Source organism: Chionomys nivalis, chromosome 6 (assembly GCF_950005125.1).
Source record: "Chionomys nivalis chromosome 6, mChiNiv1.1, whole genome shotgun sequence".
In the NCBI taxonomy this organism is placed as follows: domain Eukaryota; kingdom Metazoa; phylum Chordata; class Mammalia; order Rodentia; family Cricetidae; genus Chionomys; species Chionomys nivalis.
Genome location: NC_080091.1, coordinates 97,784,590 through 97,804,083, shown reverse-complemented (window position 1 = coordinate 97,804,083; position 19,494 = coordinate 97,784,590). Strand labels below are relative to the sequence as shown.

At 36.6% G+C, this 19,494-nt stretch overlaps 1 protein-coding gene across 5 annotated transcripts in view; it reads right to left on the bottom strand.

Moving 5' to 3' along the window:
* Positions 1 to 5,913: 5,913 nt before the first annotated feature.
* Cnot6l (CCR4-NOT transcription complex subunit 6 like) overlaps positions 5,914 to 19,494 on the bottom strand; it is an 82,716-nt gene continuing 69,135 nt past the window's right edge. For all 5 annotated transcript variants that reach the window (XM_057771534.1, XM_057771532.1, XM_057771530.1 and 2 more), the window contains 3 exons: positions 19,012 to 19,239; positions 15,467 to 15,669; positions 5,914 to 12,926 (listed from right to left, as the gene is read on the bottom strand). In XM_057771534.1, the coding sequence (XP_057627517.1) occupies positions 12,714 to 12,926; positions 15,467 to 15,669; positions 19,012 to 19,239 (644 nt within the window). In that variant the 3' untranslated portion in view covers positions 5,914 to 12,713. The remainder of the gene's footprint in view (positions 12,927 to 15,466; positions 15,670 to 19,011; positions 19,240 to 19,494) is intronic.

Below are 19,494 nucleotides of genomic sequence, written 5' to 3'. Positions count from 1 at the left end.
GCACGATGTTATGTGTGTGTGCATGTGTGTGTGTGTGTGCATATGGAGATCAAAGAACAAGCTTATGGATTCAGTTCTTTCCACCTGTATGAGGGTGGAAGGGATTCAGATTACTAGGCTTGCACACACAGCAAGCACCGTTACCTGTTGAGCCATCTCAATATCCTGTTGTTTAATTCTCCAATTTCTCTTACTGTGAAAAACTTAGCTTGACAGAACTATATTTGTCTACTTTTATTTTTGTTGCCTATGCCTTTGATGTACTCTCTAAAATCATCATGACCTACATTAATGTCTTTAAGTGTTTTCCCTATCAGAAACTGTCAACTCAAGCACACAGTTGTTGCATAAGCCAGTGGAACTGTATTGAGTAGCACAGCAAAAAGGGCTCTAGAGAATCTGAGATAACAGTTTATGGAGAAGTCATGATCTGTTTAGCTGCTTCTAACCACATGCTCATCCAGAAAGACTGGAGAATACTCTTCAGTCAACTAGGTATGTACTGTGGAACAAGGCTTCGGCCAACTAAAGGAAAAGTGGCACCATAGGACAGTGTTCCCTAGTGAGCTATGCGTGTGCAACTACATGACTAATTCACCTTTACCGAAGAACACATTTCTCAGAAATTATCTCCATAATTAAGTGACAGATGGCTTTATTAAGCATATCATCAAGGGGAACATGTTTACACAAAGGATAACTGGATCCTATTACATAGCAGCACTGAATTATGATTGTATTAAAGTTACAATGATCAGACTGTAACGATGGATGCTATGTAGTAAAAACAGTCATATGTGAAATCATTTGCTTGCTTGCTTGCTTTCACATGCACAGCCCACCATTACTTTGTTCTCAAAGGACTGAGGACATAACATTTTTTAGGCTTCTTACTGATAACTTCTGGCTAGGACCAGCCACTGAAGACATGGAAGAAAACTAGAGGGGAGGAAAACTAGGGCCTTTTTCTTGTTTAGAGCCTGAGTATCATTTCTAGTCAGCTCTGGGTCAGTCCTCAGAGACAGTCCTCCTCTGGGCCACAGCCTACTCTGGGAAGGATCTGCTAAGGTTCTAGCTGCATGGCTCTAGGTAAATTCAGCCTCTTGCATCTGATTATCTCTTCCCAATTTCCAGTTTATTGCCTTTTAAAAATGGTAACACGTGGAGCTAGAGAGATGGCTCATGGTTAAGAGCATTGACTGCTCTTCCAAAGGATCGGAATTCAATTCTCAGCACTCAAATGGTGGCTCACAACCATCTGTCATTCCAGCCCCAAAGGATTCAACGCCCTCCTGTGAGCACTACACATATGTAGTGCAGTCATACAAGCAAAACATCCATGCACATAAAGGTGATAATATCTTCTAAACGTTACTATTTCCCTCACCGTTTGAATTTATTGTTTCCTTATCTTCTTATGGCTTCATGCATTACATAACTCTGATAATTGCTAACCCCTTACTGTAGACTATCTGTATGGAGAGCCTGTAAATCCCTATAAATTAGTTTACACTGGCCTTTCAATAAGGTCAACATGTTTTTACTGATGCATCTATTATTTATTTACTTACTTACTTACTTACTTATTTTGTTTTTTCAAGACAGGGTTTCTCCGTGTAGCTTTGGTTCCTGTCCTAAAACTAGCTCTCGTAGACCAGGCTGGCCTCGAATTCAGAGATCCAACTACCTCTGCCTACCATGTGCTGAGATTAAAGGCACATGCCACCATTACCCAGCTTACGGATATATTAAGTGTGGTTGTTTTAATGAGAATGACCCCCATGGGCTTGTATTTAAATGCTTGGTCCATACTTGGTGGAACTATTTGAAAGGATTAGAGGTGGCCTTGTTAGAGGTGAGCTTGAGTTTCAAAAGCCTACACCAGTCTCAGCTCTTCCCTATGCCTCATGCCCATACATCAGATGCAAGCTCTCAGTTAACTGCTCTACACTGTGCTTGTTTGCCACCATGTTCCCTGCCCTAATTCTCTGGAACTGTGAGCCCCCCAAATACTTTCTTTGAAAAGCTGTCTTGGTCATGCTGTCTCGTCACAGCACCTGACAACTAAAACAGAGAATTTATCTTCTATGTCAAGTTTTGTGGTTTTCCATAGCAAGACTTTTATAACCCAACAACCTGGTATATGGAACCTCTTCCTCCTTGCCATGGGATAGATTCTCCAGGAAACCAGTTTTTTAGATGCAGACTGACAGTGAGAACGTTTTTATTATACTTCTCAGGATCAAATTTGTTGAGGAAACTACTGCTATAACAGCCTTAGAAGTTTGCACAGGGAACTTTGGTGTCTTCAGAATTGCCTACACATTGATACAAGGGAGCTAAGCCTTTAATAAATTAACTCCCTTTTTTGCCAGGGACTGGTTGTAAGTAACCACTCTATAGTAGGTCATGACCTTGAGCAAAGCAGCTCTCTGTCCTCAGGGGAGGAGCTGCCAGCCAACAGCTTCCTACACTCCCAGAGGAGAGAATTAATGTTTGAGTCTTGAAGAGACTACAAGCATTGCCTGAGTCACTTGATATGGTGGTGGCAAACACATTACAACAGCTTCCATTACATTAAAGAATTGGAGCACTGCAGCTGCACCACTAATCCAAGCGTTCTACAGATCCCATGGCCCAGTAAGGCCTCTTGACCAGTCATGTGCCTTACAGCCCTTTCCTTCAGTCACCCATGCCCAAGAACGAAAAACAAGTCTCATCTGAAAGGCCAGCTGGCTTACTGTGAGAATCAAATGAGCGAATATATATTAAGGTGTATGACACACTGTGAGCTCTTTAACAATAAACTGTATATTTACCATGATCTACAAATAGGAGATAGCAGCATAAAAGATAATGCTTTAAAATACACGGGACTCTGCTTGGTTTCAGTAAGAACCTTATCATTTGCTGTTGTAATTGAGTGTATGTCCTTGATTTTCTTCAACAGAAAATTTAAATCTCTATTCAATCAAAATTATAAGTTAAACTTTTATCTGTGAAGAAGTTAACCTCTAAAAAAAAAAAGAAAGAAAGAAAGAAAAAAAAGGCAACCTTTGACCAACAGAGTACAGGAGCTATTGGCTACCGTCCAGATGGCTCCTCATAAGGTTCCACATAGGTTCAAACTTCAGGGGCATATAGGTGATTAGTTCAGCAATTCATCTGTGACTCTTTCCCCTTTCTGTGCTATGTGACACTTCCCAGTACCCATCCTGGTTTCTTATGATCACAAGGAAAAATAAACTATCTGAAAAGATGATCCTTCGGGTTCTGTTATTTGTAAATGAAAAGGAAGCTAATATAATACCAGAAATAGTTAAGACAACAAAAAACAAAAAAAAAAAAACAAAACTAACAACAAACCAAAGACTCAAGATAGATCTCATCAGCTTATTTGGTTGAAAACTACAGGTGCTCTCACCGATGATGGGTTTGAAATGAATGAAAAAGAAGCACTGGTTTATTGGGGGAAGTAGTAGAACTTAAACAGTACAGGACAGGAAAAAATTCTGGGGCTGGCTGTGCAGTTTTCAAAGTTAACTTTAGAAAACTTGGGGGGGGTACCTCAAAAGGCTCAGAGCAGCCAGCTATAAGTCAAGGCATATTGTAAAAGTCAGAATGCATAAAAAGGCAGTGTAAAAGACCACTGTACCAGTAATTATTTCAGGACAAACAACATTAAAGATTAGACTCAGAAATTCCATATTAGGAACACGTACAACAAATATTGCCTTCAATTTCAAGGTACCGCACGAAACCCTACAATCTAGGATGGGAACATTTGGTTGTGACAGCAGAAAACCTTGAATTTCCTAACTATCCCTAACCCTCAAAGCACTATCTCTTTTAGAGGAAGAGAGACTATAACCCACAAAGCTCTCATTGGTAGCAGCTGCTCAGAGTTGTGCTTGCTCTCCTTCATCTCTTCTCACTGAAGACCCACAATCTTAACGACATCACCTGAACAAAAAAATGTATTAACAGTATCTACCTCCAAAGAAAACAGTTGACAAAGCCAACCAATTTTAAGAGCCAGGCTACCATTTTAGGAACTAAAGCAGAACGTAAAAGTGGACTTTATTTATGGACTAGAGAGCCCAAGTAACTGTACCTTAACTGATGGGGTGGTCCTCTCTGGTGAAGCAAAGCAATGTTTTAGCAGAGTACTAGAGATAGTACTAACACATCTGAGATGGATTAAGAGTAGACAACGGGTCCAAACTTCTCAGGGGTAGATTTCCCTTGTGCTCAGCCTCACACCATAACTTTATTCTTTCTGTTGCCTCAGCTATACGTTCATTTTCAGCACTCTTACTCCATTTCTGTTGTCACTGAGACAACTGGATGTGATGTATGCACAAACAAGGACAGAGCAATCAACACCCAAAGTACTCATGTGTCATGTAGATAGGCTCCACAAGTAAATTCTCTTTCCCATTCCTCTAAAACAAAACAAAAACTGTTAAGAAGCATTTTACCCAGTTCCCCAGAGTTCTAAGAAGGTACTGTTGCCCACAGAGATAATGAATTAAAAAACGTCTCCCCGGATTTGCTTCATTTTCCCTAAATTCATTCTTTCCAGGTCTCTAGGCTTAGATCACTTAAAACACTATTAGCTACTTTGTCCAAAGCTTTGTCCTGGTCCAATTTTTAAAAATGGGTCGGGTGCTGGAATGATGGCTTAGTTGTAAGAGTGCTTTCTATACATGAACAAGGACCTCAGTTTGGATCCCCAGCACACTAAACTAATCCCTGAAGATTTAAGATTATTGCTTCAACTTTACCAACAAGCCTGTTTTGCCCAAGGCCATAAAGTGCACAAACACGCAGTGAATGATTCCAATGTCCTATCTTAAGAGCTTCTTGAGGCAGTCAATTTGAAACCTGAATATCAAGATCCACTTCATAAATGGCTTCTTAGAGGCAGTCTACATTGTGGTTTCTGAGAAGAGCCCCAGGGTCAACTACAGGCTTGTAGCAAACCTTTAAATGCCAAGGAAGTAGGCACTGCGCTCTGTAGCCTAGGGATTTCTTTGGATGCCAGCAATCTGTTCCAAAATAATCTAAGTGTCCTTTCAAATACTAAGCTGGTTACTTCAATTTCCTCTCTAAATCTGACTCATACCTGAAAATCAGTTTTCAGTTGAATATATCCAGTTCTTTGAATTTCTAGTTATACTGCATGACCTCTTCTTACTTTCTTTCCCAGATGCTAAGATTTAAAACTATTTTTTTATACTTACTCAAACATTTGGGTATCTTCTTGTGTCATAAATAAAATATATGGGAAATTATTTCTGGGAGGACAAGGAGTCTATCATCTTTATAGATGTGTTATCAACGCTGAATGAATTTGCTTTGGGTCTTGGCAGGCCTAACCTATCAAGCTTGTTCAGGTCTATTTAACTCTGCTTATCTGTCTGACGGTTGTCACATTGGTCAGACTAATGGCACTAAGATCTAGCAGTTGCTTCATATTCATAGTACATTCCTAAAGCTTATCAGGAGACTTCTGTTCACCAGGCACTGAAGGACATAGGATGAGAAGCTTCATCTCAGCATAAACTTCCATGGTCACCAAGGCACCAAGGTAAGAAACTAAAACATCACATACCATTTGCTACAAACTCGGAGTATTATAAGTAAGTCCCTTTGCTTGATTTCTTCTGGTAAAGTATGTCACATAACTTCAAAATCTATCCTATTTGAAATACTTAAGTAAATCTCACCAAATAACAAAAAAGTAAAACAAAAAAAAATACTCAAGTATGAATTTGAAATTGTTCTAGCTAAATCACCTTGGTTTCCTAGTTTGCCCTACAAGAAAAGTACCCACCCCAAAGCAGGAACTTAGCATTGCACAAATAATCAAAAACCAAGACAAAAGTATGCAGTTGCAAAATGGCCATTTATTGCCTACAGGGAAAGGAAAAGTGGGAGAAGGGGAAAGTACACAGGTGCAAGGAAACAAGCATATATTTAGCCCTATACATCATGTGTGAGCAGTACCCAATCTCCAAAATGGAAAAAAAAAAATTTTTGTCATCTGACATAATAGTTAAGGTTCTTAAGCACCTCCCTTCTGAGCTGCCACAAGATTTAAAAGGCAGGACTGCTTTGTTTAGTCAATGTTCACATTAATGAAAAAGAATACCACCACCCAACTGTGTCCTTTTTCACACACATCTTCTATAGTGTCTACTATGAAAAAACATCTCAGCTAAGCATTTCGGTCAAGATCCAGACCTTATTAACTGTTTAATAAATAGAAAAATAAAGCAGCTGGTGATTTTATCAGAGAATGAGAGTAGAACCATCTTCTCCAGTGATGACAAGAGTTAAATGTCAAGAATATCACAGAACCAGTCTATCAAACATTAATTATTAGTAAGCTACAATTACATGGCACTTCATTGAATCCTCTAATAAAAAATAAAAAAGCTTAGACTGTAAATGATCATCAGAATACGTCCATTTAGTGCTTGGCTTTTTCTTAAAACTAAATACACAACTTGAAATAGTAGAATTTACTTAAAATGGTATTAATAGAAATAACCAAGTATTCATGGGGAAATTACTAAAACATTTTGCGTAGTTTCAGGATCATGTGCTTTGCTTTTATACCATTGTAAGAGTTACAAAAACCACTATATAGGACACAGAATAACTCAAGTGTATGCAAAATAATAAATTAGTCAACTTAATGCCAGGAAATAAAAATAAATAATTCCTTCCCTAGTCAAATGGTAAACTGAGTGGAAAGGTCATGGATAACTACTTGGCACTTACCCAGTTGAAAATAAGATACAACTTAATCTCTGGTGAATGTAATCAAATAGCCTGGCCTTTCCAAAGAGAAAAAAAAGTGTACATATTTTTTCTTTAAAAAAAGGAAAAACAAACAAACAAAAAAAGCAAAACATGCTACCCCACTTCAGCAGAGCTAATAAAGCATTTGCCCTCCTTGAAATACTCCAAGTATTCCTACTGAACCCGACACCTCAGCTTCTCCTGGATGATAGAACTGTTTGCAGTTGGGCACCTGTACGAATGCCCATAGTGCACTTCTCAGTGCTGCTGGTGTTTAAGAAATCTGCCACTCAACACTGAACAATTCCAGATCCAGTGTGCAGGAACAGCCATCCAAACCCCTCTCAAAAGATGGCAGAGCACCGCTCAGGAATTTCAAGGTAAGGGAATATACTTTTAGCAAATTAAGCACAGAGAAAGGACAGTAGTTTCTGGATAAGGAGCAATTCACATACTGCATCACTTACCGCATTAAGGTTGAAACAGTAGCAGGACACTAAGTCTGTCTGGTAAGAAGCAAAGTCATTGTTTGGCACACCAACGCTGAGCTAATATTCTGAACTCAAGTAACTACACACAAATTAAACAAATGTGGTACACTGAACAATTGATAGCTAAGAAAATATGTCAGTGCTCTAAAATAGCGAGCAAGAAAGAATCATTTTTTGGAGGGCTACCAGGAGTCCTATACTTTTAGAAGTGACAAATAATATAAACAAGGAAATAAAAATCAGGGCTCTTGCTGATGAAAATAACCAGTAATAGGTGCCAAATGATTCCTTTTCAAATATTCTGAAAAGTGAATATACCATTGCTACCATGCCTAGAGGCATACGATTTCTGATGACAAACTTCTAATTCCAGTTCAGTGCTATTCATTTTATAGGCTGTGCCATTAAAAAAAAAAAAAAAAATCAACATTTCATAGGCATGCCCTTAATTCATATCCTTTGAAAGTTATCTTACTTCAGTTTTTCCTTTGGATCCAAGAATAAACCAAGTCTAGCGTAAACCAAGTTAAACCAAACTTATGCCAAAAGAAATAATTATATTATTTAATTATATTACTAAAACATTTTGGGAAGCCATTTTTTCCTACAGGCCTTTAACTGAGACATTTACAGGAATGCATTTAGTCAAAGTAAGAAGTACACATGTTCTTCCTTATCCTGAACAGGTTCCTGACTTTCTCTTCCTATTCCTCCTCTTTCTGCAGCTTTTGCTCAGAACACCCAACGATTTTCTTTTATCTTTTAAGCATTTAGTTGACAATTACGAAAGATGCTTTTGGCATCCTGTTCTTAAACAGGCTATAACTTTGGTAAATGAAGTTAAAGATGTAGTAGCATTTACTTGTGTTTGAAATTAAATTTGAGAATTGCAGTGCAATTACAGAATTAAAATTATCCAGAGCAATCACAGACATAAATGTTCTCTTCTGTCTATAAACTCAAAACTTCAGTTGAAGTTCCTGATTTAGAAAAATAAGTCTAACTTCTCTACTTAATTTATCTACTTCTAATAGACAAAAGTCATACAAATATGATACAAACTAAACGGAAAGTTGGTAACAAATCTTTTAACACATTAGAAAGGTGTTACTTTGGGTTTTATGGGAATAGAGAAGAAAAAACCCTACAAACATGACAGCTCACATTTCAGTCAAAACATGTTACTTTGAATATGTGACAGAGATTTTGTTTGCTACAGGACCACTATTGTAATACAATTTATGGGATTTTTTTTTTTGTGACTGAAGCTACCAACCAGTTAGTATACTTTGCAAAGCTATTAAAAACATTTCAGAAACTGAGAATATAAAATATTAAAATTTAAATCAGTATTGGAACACAGTCAACTTTTAACACTAGGAAATCTAATTTTGTGTTAGAAATGAAGCTCTATGCTCCTGGCTCCTTCAATACACGTACTCAACCTATTTCTCCTTGTGCTTTCCCTTTCCTTTGCTATCTGCTATTGAGTGTACAGGTGGTTTGTGTAATAGTGTAATATTTATGAATTCTTGGAAATAGAATGCAGACTTAAAATTTCACCTATTGGCAAGACATACACAGGAGACAGAATTTTTAAATGGAGCACAAATTTGTCCATGTTCTGGGTTTAATGTGCCACACCCTCAATTTTAACATAATCTGCCACAGATTCAAGTGATATGAGTCTTAGTTTTCAGCTTTCTCCCTTCTCAGTGATATATGACTTTAAGACAAAAAAAAAAAGTTTCATATTTCTACAATTGTAACACTAAAACATAGTGGCTTTTGAAATACATTCACAAAGGATGCTTATTAGTAAAATTGAGTATCTGCTTATGGATATCAGAAACGTAATTTGAAAATAAAGAGATTAGAAGAAGGCAAATGGGAGGGTAGGGGAAGCTGGTCTCAGAACCCATTGTGCCATACCTGACTTTAACATGTGATATTCAAATGAATGTTCACACGCCTTACATCAAATAAATCAAACAAAAATATTTAGCTATGTTGTACAAAAATTTTTTTTTACATAAAACACCATAAATCTTGAACAGATCTACTGTATCTGAATTCTAAAAAGTTGCCTACAGAATGGTGCTGGGATTCTGTTCTCTGCTTGCTTTTAGGCAGTGCTGTTGCTTAAAAGTTGACACCAGGCACAATATTGTAAAACAAAGTCAACAAGCAAGGAGCAGTAAGTGGATTTGAGCCTTTTCCAGATGTCAGTCCTGAGGATGCTGCAATATTCCCCATCAAAGTGTGTAAAGCTATGAGGAGGGTACTGATGCTTGACAGTGGGTGACTTGACATGCACTTGTATGACTGTTATAATGGCAAACAGTGCAGTTTCCCCTTCCTCAAACAACACCGTTTTAATAAACTTAACACTCCAGTTCTTAAGAAAATTACCAGAAATCATATTTAACAGTTAAAAAAATACATAGCACAATCTAAAAATGCCCAAATTTTCTTTTATCATCAGATAAAATATGCAGCAGCCCAACGGCATAAAGCTTATTAACTTATTCTGAGAACTAGAAAGTATGTGAGGACATATGATTCATTTTCACGAATATATACCATGTCATTCACCTTGTCCTTTGGGCTTCTCACTGCCAAAGTTCCAAATGGCATGCATTTAGCAAGACAATGCTGAGGACAGCAGCATTTCTGATCATCTGAACTGGCAGCTCAAAACTAGATACCACTCCTTTTACAAAGGGGAAACAGTGTGTGAATTTAGGCAAGAGGCTAAAGGGAAACCGTGCACATGAAGTTTGGGTTACCATGCCCTAGGTGTGTGTCACCCAAAACAAAACACAATCACCTACCTCAACAGAGCACTACCAACATTTAAGAAAACCACATTAAAATACACAGGATAATGAATGGTTTGAAAGAGTGCATTTGGAAGCAGAGAGACCCAATTACACACCTTCTTGCAACAGAGTGCCTCAATCATACACAAAATAAACTTAAGCTGTTTACAATGTTTCCCAATTTTTTTATTTTCCCCTCCACATTTAACTTTTAAAAAAGATTTTTTTATTAATAAATGGGCTCCTCTGTGGTTCATATACAATCATAAGTGAACTTTAAATTTCATTTTATACAAACATCTCAAAAAATATCGGGAGTGAAGTATGGTAGGAAATATTGCTCACATTGCTAATTAACATGCGTCTATGAAAGAAGAGTGTTCTGTTAGTGCATATACCTCCAGAGCAGAAAACCCACCCGAAACAAAAGATCTACAACTAAACATACAGTAGCTGATTACAAAAAAAGGTAATGTCCACAAAATTAAGTTTTTCATGCTATTCTACTTTCCAGTACTATGCTTCAGATAATCAATTTGCATGGCTAGATGTTGGATGCTTGAGGTATATAAGAAGGGATACCTGAACACTGAGGAAAATCTGTCATCAAGGGTTTCTTCTACTTTTTTTTTATTTAGGTACTTTAACATTTTTTAAAAGAGTATTTTATTTACATCAAACTTTTTTGAACTATATTGACATTCCAATTACAATCGATGACAACGCCTCTGTCACTAGGCACTTTTAAAAGGGAATTTAAGCTTTACAGAGCTCTTCTGGATGCAATCCTGTGTGATATTACATCATCCCACCACCCTCATCCCACTAAAATTACCCTTTGGGGAAATATTTTATATAGCCTGATCAGTAAACTATGGAAGAAATTAGTATAAAATAACCACAGGAAATGTATTATTTAAGACTAATAAAACAGCCTAAGATGTCAGGTTTGAAAGAGGAGACAATTTGTATATATTTAAAACTAATTAAATAATTTAAATTTGACTTGTACTTTATATATTAGTGAGACACAAATATAGGCTATTTTCTTTTAAAATTTCATTCACATAATGGAAAATTTCTTGTTTATTAAAAATATCACATTTTGATACTAGAAACAGTAAAGTGCATGAAAAGTTTAAAATATAAATTTCAGAAAACTCTTATAGCAGCAAAAAAGCAGAATAAAGAAAAACTTAAAAACACAGACACAACCTTTTTCAATGTTACTGTGCCATAATTAACATCAAGCAGCCAACTAATTTTCTCCCCACAAAATGGTTACTTATGCTTTTTGCCTCTCAAGTCAGATTTTAAGTGGCCCCTCCTGGCCAACAACAACAAAAGGGGGGTTGGTTTCCAATACATCTAGAGGCATCAAACTTTGGGAATAAACCAGTAGCTCAATTCAAATCTAGACAGATATGGCAACAAAGATTAAAAGCATATGATGGCCATTTGGCAGCTAGAGTCAGAAAAAAAATGATCCAAAGTTTTCAACTACTTCCCCAAATCTGTCCTCTCCATTGTTACCTCAAAATAAATCAAAAACAAACAAACAAACAAACCAGCCATTTAACTTACTTTGGAAAACATGTGTAACATTATATGGCTTTCCCTTTTACCAGGGGTTTTTCATTCAGTAATCTTCTTCCTTAAACATTAAAACTGTAGTGGTAAAGACGATATGGATCATATCTTTTTCCAGTACAACCAGACAGCAAAGAAGAATGGACATGAAAAATGACAAATATTAGATACTAATTTTGTGGGCATCCTAAAAATACCAAATTCTACTTTCAATATGTATGGCAGTATATATCTGCTATTTCCTTATAAATAGACTGGAGAGGTGGGCTTAAAGTTAATACTTCTAAAAAAATTATAACAGGCAGACCAAAAAGGAAAAGGGGGGGGGATTCCTCAAACAAAACAACCAGCATTTGGCCAACAAACTGTCAGAAACTAATGCTTGACTTTGAAAGCATGTTGTACAATTATTTTCATTTATCAAATTATCTTGTTATGGCTAGTGACTATATCACATTTAATGTACAAATCAAGCAAATTTAAGTGCTTTGTTACTGTGCAAATGACTTGGGAGCCAAAGATCAGCTTGTTATAAAGGAAACCAGAAACTCAAAGAAGTTTTTCCTATAAGGCATGCCATAATTCAATTGAAAATCTTGTATTTGGAGTTTGTAAAAATCACTTCTTATAAAAATGATTGGCTTATTTGAAATCATTCCATAGAATGTATTTGTTTTTAGAGAAGAACACTGGTGTTGGGCCTCAGATTAGTGATTTAACATTTGCGAATGCTGTTTTCTAATATAATAGGAAAAAAATAAACCCAATTTTAAAGTATATTAAACGTTTGGATAGACAGACGGTAATACTTTGGTTCCAGCCCTAGTGCCAAATGATATCAATATGCACAAAACATACAAAGTCTTATAGCAAACACATAATGAAAGGAACCTGAAGCAGCAGCTTAAGGATGGCCATACTTCACTCCTACATACTTTGATTTACAACTGTACAGGTCCATAGCAACAGATCCCCGTCTTGGCGGGGCTGTACTCCACTACCTCCGATTAGGCAAGTGAACACCATTGACAAGAGGCAGGAGTGGAGGGTGAAGTTCAAGTTGTGTTAACAGTGAGAAGTGGTCTGAAGGGATGTGAGGGTGTGGACACCCAGTGATGTTGTTCTCAACCAGCCATTGAGGATCTAAAGGCCCCAGGACACCAAGCACGTTCATATGAGTCTTGGAATAGAAAATGTAGTCAATCACACCCTGGGAAGAAAATAGGGGTGACAGGGAGGAGAAAGAAAAAAATATGTTTAGAAAATGAGAAAAATGCCATAAAAAAAACAAGAACAATCCTTAATTTGGAAAAGCTAAATAGCTAAGTAACTTGTATTCCTGGTGCCTGTTATCCTGACTGTATATTAAGCAAGGCTCTAATCTTTAATGGGTTATTACATGAATAAAGGTGGTTGAATAAAGAAATAACATGGTTTGGTAAAATCTAACATATATGCAAGCTACTATAAAGCTAACTGTCCTAATTTGCTTAGTTTAAAATACTCATTTCTACAAATCCTGGCACTAAAGAAAAGTATCAGTTAGTAGAAACAGACACACACACATGAAGACAAAATCCTGTATATATAACATCTGTTCTATTTCCGAAGCTAGATGATTTGATTGTTTGATTAACAGATAACAAAACTAATGTGTCTCCACTGTCCCAGGCCGTGCATAGATTCCACCTAATCTAATGTTTACATATATCAGGAGAGTCCACAACCAAACAGAAAAAAATATTTCTACATGTGAAATCCACTCATCCATTCATTTAATGTAGCAAGGACTTGCTATATATATAAAACCCAGCTAGGCTTGAATTCAAGATCTTTCTTCCTTACCCTATCAAGTGCTGGGATTACAGTATGTGCCACAATGCCTAATGCAAGAAGAATATGGTAAATTATATGCCATTTTTTTTTTAAATTTATAGTCACAGACAAGTAAAAAGTAAGCTTTCAAAAAGTAAGGAAGAAATAAAATTTTCTCTTAACCTACTCACAGACCAAGACAACAATAATAGTTACCCAATTACTGCACACTTATTTTGGGAAACTTTATTTACAGATTTTCTGAGATATGCTAGCAAATGTTTTATATATCATTATAATTTAAAGACAGGATTTAAACTATAATAAACTATGTATCACAAAGTATAGAAGTGTATCTTTCAACTGCAAAAACCAGTAATATGTTAGAGCTGGCAATTGCCAAGTTTAATGGTACCATTCTCAACAATGTGAACAAAAGTTAGATTAGAAAAAGTACTTAACCCATGGAAAACCCTACAAATCAAGGCTTATGTCCCCTAGAAAGTTAATTCAGTATTTTACTGCACACCATCATGTATGAGTTATCAAAACAATACAATCTACCAATGAATAGTTATCTAACAGTAAAACTACATTAACTTCTAAGCAGTTTTAGTTCTCATTTCGTAACTATGAAAGCAGACTAATATCAACATAAGAGATTTTTCTCCTTCCTACTTTTGCTTAGAAAGGAGTAAACAAACCTCAAAAATTAAAAAGGGAAGCTAGGCATAATGGTGCCCACCTTTAATCTTTCATCCCAGGAGGCAAGGCAAGTGGATCTCTTGAGTTAAAAGCCAGCCTGATCTATATAGTGAGCTAACGGTAGTCAGGGCATTACAGAGAAACTTGTCTCAAAAAACTAAACAAACAGAAAAGTGAACAAAATAGGAACAGGTTATTGAAGATGCGAATGAACCTATTTAATAATTTTCCTTTTGTATTATACTATAACTTCTCTAGGCTTTATATACTAAACATCTTTCTACATCTACACATGTATATTTTGGATAGAAGACATGCAATTCATTCTGGAAATAGCAGAAAGCAAGACAGAGGTAAAAAGAAGAGCTACAAGTATAGGAAACGATCAGAACAGGCAAAGGGAAGTGAGTAATCAGAGAGACTGCCACCAGTCTTTCAATGAGTATCTTGTCCTGAACATGAACAACAGGCTCCCTTATTTTTAAGACTTCCTTTTCCTTTTAAAAACTAGTTCCATGGGTGACTTGGGAATATACTAGTAGTACTACATGGATAAGCCTGACATTAAGCACAACCTGTAACTCCACCCCTACAAGAAACCTGGGAAATTATAAGATATTAAAAAAAAAATTTGACTGAATACTATATAAATTCATTCCAGGTGAGTTTAGCCATAGTTATATTAAGTGCTTAAGTTCTTGCTAAGCACTGGTGGTGGTAAACAGGTGAGAATTAACTGTATTAATATATACCCAAGTTCTGCCAACAGTGACTGACAAGTAAAAATTTTAGAAATATCACCTATTATCACTAATATCTAAAATGTAAACAAATGAAAGCTAAAAAAGAATTCGAATGATATCAATAATAAACACAAAACCCAACAAAATTTCATTTTTAGTTGTATATGCAAACCAGACATTTTTTTTTTGACTGGATTTTGTGTGTTTGTTTTTGAATCAATAATTTATTTTTTCATGTGTACATATATTTTGCCTGCATGCATGTCTGTGGAACATTTGGGTGCCTGGCGGTGACAGAGGTCAGAAGATGGCATCAAATGCCCTATCAGCTGCCAGATAAGTGCTGGAAATCAAACTAAGGTCCTCTGAAAGAACAGCTAGTGCAATCTCTCTAGGTCTGCAAACTCTTAATCATATGGCTTTATATTCTTTTTTTACGTGCTTTTATTTGAAATAGTTCATATGCCACCCAGAGACTGCTACTTACTTTGAAATCAAAGGTGTAATTGGTATAAGGCATCAAGTTATTTTCATAGGCGCTCTTAAGTTGGAAGCCATGTGTGATTCTCCCTTCTGAGCTTCCATTCTTTCCACTACAGCTGAAGTTCATAAGACACTCATTGTACCTTAGTTCCTTGAAGTCTTTATGGTTGTCAGCTACTCCTCCGTTGCTTAAATATTCCACAACACCTAGCAGAATAAAGAAAGGAACACTGTATTTTAATATTTAGTACAAAGTTGTATTAAGCCTTACTTTACAGACACACCAAATTTAGAGAGGCTTGGTTAAGTCCTATGACACTCTTAGCAGGGCTTGGTGGTACATATCTTTAATCCTAGTACCCAAAAAGCAGAAAGGCAGGCTGATTTCTCTGAGTTCCAGGACAGCTTGGTCTATATAGAAAGCTCCAGGCAAGCCAGGCCTGTATAATGAGATCCTGTATCGGAAAACAAACAAAAGTGTTCCTGTTGCTGGTTTTTTAAAAAATTAAACATTAATAATTTCATATAACAACCACACTGAAAGGTATTTGTCAATTTCAGAACAAAGTATCAGGACCATCCAGGTATACTGTCAATCTTGGTTCTTTGGGTTTAGATGATTTTTAGAACCTAGACAGCATTTACCAGAAGTCTTGACCGTGTTTTTTTAATATTATTCAAAACCACCATCTCCTGGTAGTTTGAATGTAAATGGTCCACATACAATAAGGAGTGGCACAATTAGGAGGTGTGGCTTTGTTGGAGTGGGTATGTCCTTGTTGGAGGAAGCAAAGGTGGGCTTTGAGGTTTCCTATGCTCAGGGTACTGTCCAGTGTCTCAGTCAACTTCCTTTAGCCTGTATATCAAGTTGTAGTCAGCATCCTATCTGCCTACATGCTGCCATGCTCCCCACCATGATGATAATGGACTAAACCTCTGAAACTGTAAGCAAGTCATCCCAACTAAATATTTTACTTTGTAACAGTTGCCATGGTCATGGTGTCTCTTCAGAGCAATAAAAGCCCTAAGACATATGTCTTTAGCAGTAGTTACAATAATCAACAACATTAGGGATATATAAAAAAGAATGTTAGACTTTTCATTCTCAATAATTCAATACTCAGAGTTAACTTGGAAGTATCATTATTTATTTTTAATTATTATTTTCTGTATATGAGTGTTCTGTTTGCAAGTCTGTGTACCACATGCATGCCTAGTGCCCCCTCAGGCAAGAAGAAGTTCTATCAGATTTCCTGGAATTAAGATTACTGATGGTTTTAAGTCACTGTGTAGGCTCTAGGAATCGAACCATGGCCCTCTGGGAGAACAGTCAGTGCTCTTAACCACTAAGCTCTCTCTCCAGTTCACCCACCCCCCATTATCTGTCTGACAACTATAATGAACATTTTGAATTTAAATAATATTATATGCCAGAGACCAGAAGTATTAATGTGTCTAAAAAGTTGAAAAGAGTAGCAGCTTCAAAGTTTCTACTGAATTAACAAACATGAAAAAGTCTTACTCTTTTATTAGTTAGCAATAATATTAAATTAATTTATTAGTAATTAAGAATGATAGCAAAACATGAAGTAAAATGAATATAAGTGTTGTAAATAACTCAAAAGTAAATGCAACTTATCTAGCAGTTACGATTATGTTAGGCAAACAATTTAATGATGTCAATAAAATTACTCCCAGAACCAGGATCCAACCATGTTTTGAGCAGTGAACTATGCAATGGTAACAATGATGCTAGTAGTTATTATAAATGATTTCAAGAAAATATTAAATAATACAAGAAACACTTGCAGTTTTTAGAGTTGTATAGAATAAGAAAGAGGGATGTGGGCTGGAGAGACAGCTCAGTAAAGTGATTGCCACACAGGCACTGGAATCTGAGTCATGCTTCAGAACCCATGAAAATATAACTGAGAATAGTGGAGAGCTCTTGTAACACCAGTGCTGAGGATGTACAGGCAGACAAATCACTGCGGCTCACTGGTCAGCCAGCAGAACCAGGATCCAACCATGCTTTGAGCAGTGAACTATGCAATGGTAACAATGATGCTAGTAGTTATTATAAATGATTTCAAGAAAATATTAAATAATACAAGAAACACTTGCAGTTTTTAGAGTTGTATAGAATAAGAAAGAGGGATGTGGGCTGGAGAGACAGCTCAGTAAAGTGATTGCCACACAGGCACTGGAATCTGAGTCATGCTTCAGAACCCATGAAAATATAACTGAGAATAGTGGAGAGCTCTTGTAACACCAGTGCTGAGGATGTACAGGCAGACAAATCACTGCGGCTCACTGGTCAGCCAGCATATCCTACTTGGTGATCCCTAGGCTGGTAGAGACCTAGTGTGACAAACAAGGTGACTAGCACCCAAGGAACACCCAACGTTGACTTCTGGGGAGTGTGTGAGCACATATGCACAAACATACCACCATGTATTCATGCATATACACGTGGGAGAATGAGAGAGGCAGAGGAAAGAAAGAAGGTGCTAGTTGGCCTAGGGGTCAAAATCAAATATTTGCAAAGATTTCAGCATTTAATTACAATGAACAACATATTTTCTTAGGCTGGTTATTTATAAATTCCAAGTATAGGTATTTATTTTATATCTGCTATTGAGAGACTATTCTGACTACCCTGATGACAGCTGGGGACATAATTCAGCAGTAGAATGCTTGCCTAACATGCAACAGTCTTGAGTTTAATCTCTACCGGGGATGTGGATTAAATACCTTAATAATAATATGTAATATTTACAATATGTTTTGCTAATAGTACAAGACTTTTATTATACCCTTTTGTTTTACATTTGAAATCTAGGATCTACAATGGAGAACTCTGTCTTCCAAAGATGAAATTCAGACATAAAGTAGTCCAGTGGTGTGATACACAATCTTACTAGAATTTTGATTATTCTTCTATACTTAGTAGTAAGTACAGAAAGATCACTGGAAACTTGCCAAGATTATTAAGTGAGACAGCTATCCATAATGAATGTTCTCTAAACAGAACATTCTCCCTTCTCTGATGACCTCTGTGCCTCAGGACGTTGATCTTGCATGGATGCAAATCCTTCCCTATATTTTCTAGCTGGACTTGGTTAGTGGGTAGCCCTGGCAGATCAGAGCAGAGTGAGAGAGGGTATCTCTTCCCATAGCTTCCTTCTTATTATAATCTAGAAAGCATTGATTCTATCACTCAATTCCAAGCCATCACTTCAATTATTGGCCCTCTTCTATACATCCACGTTCTGATGACAGCTCCCACCATGTTTCCAGTTAAGAGTAGGAGTGGTAAAGTACAAAAGCTACAAAAGCAATCATTTTGCTTCATTTAAGCTTGACCACTCCTTTGGAATCAGTTTCCTTACTAAACTTTTTTCAATTAGTTACTATCTCACCCCATCCCCTGAAATTCGAACAGACGTTTTCCTTAATTTAGAAGAAAAAGCCCTGTTAGGAGATAGGTGGCCTTTCAACCAGGATTTAAAAACAAAATTGAAGGCAAGGAAAATATGTTGTAAATACCTGAATCTGGCAATGAGTTAAGATCTGCACATAGCACCAGCGGGATGGAATTAGGATCTGCAGTTGGGCTGCCAGGCCTACTTGAGGCTTTCTCCAGAATGTTTTTAACCTCTGACACAAACATCATGGTCTGAATAAGTTTCACATCAGAATACTCTGGGTCCCAATGCATGTGGGCATTTGCCACTATAAGAAGCTGTTTGTCTGCAGCATGAATCGGCTTCATACCTAAATTTAAACATAAAAAAGAAAATGTAGAAAGTTATGTTTATGTTTCTTAAAGAGTAGTACCTTAAAAGTTTTCTGGAAAAGATCCATTGCTACTTCTTTACTCTTTCCTATAAATTTATATTGATTTTAATCTCAAACTTATCTGAGAAGCTAAAAGGTAATTCTGGAAATTGTGGTATTATTATTCATCATGATCATGTTAATATTGTAACCATGGAATATACCTGGTCTATTACAGATTTCTGTTGCAAC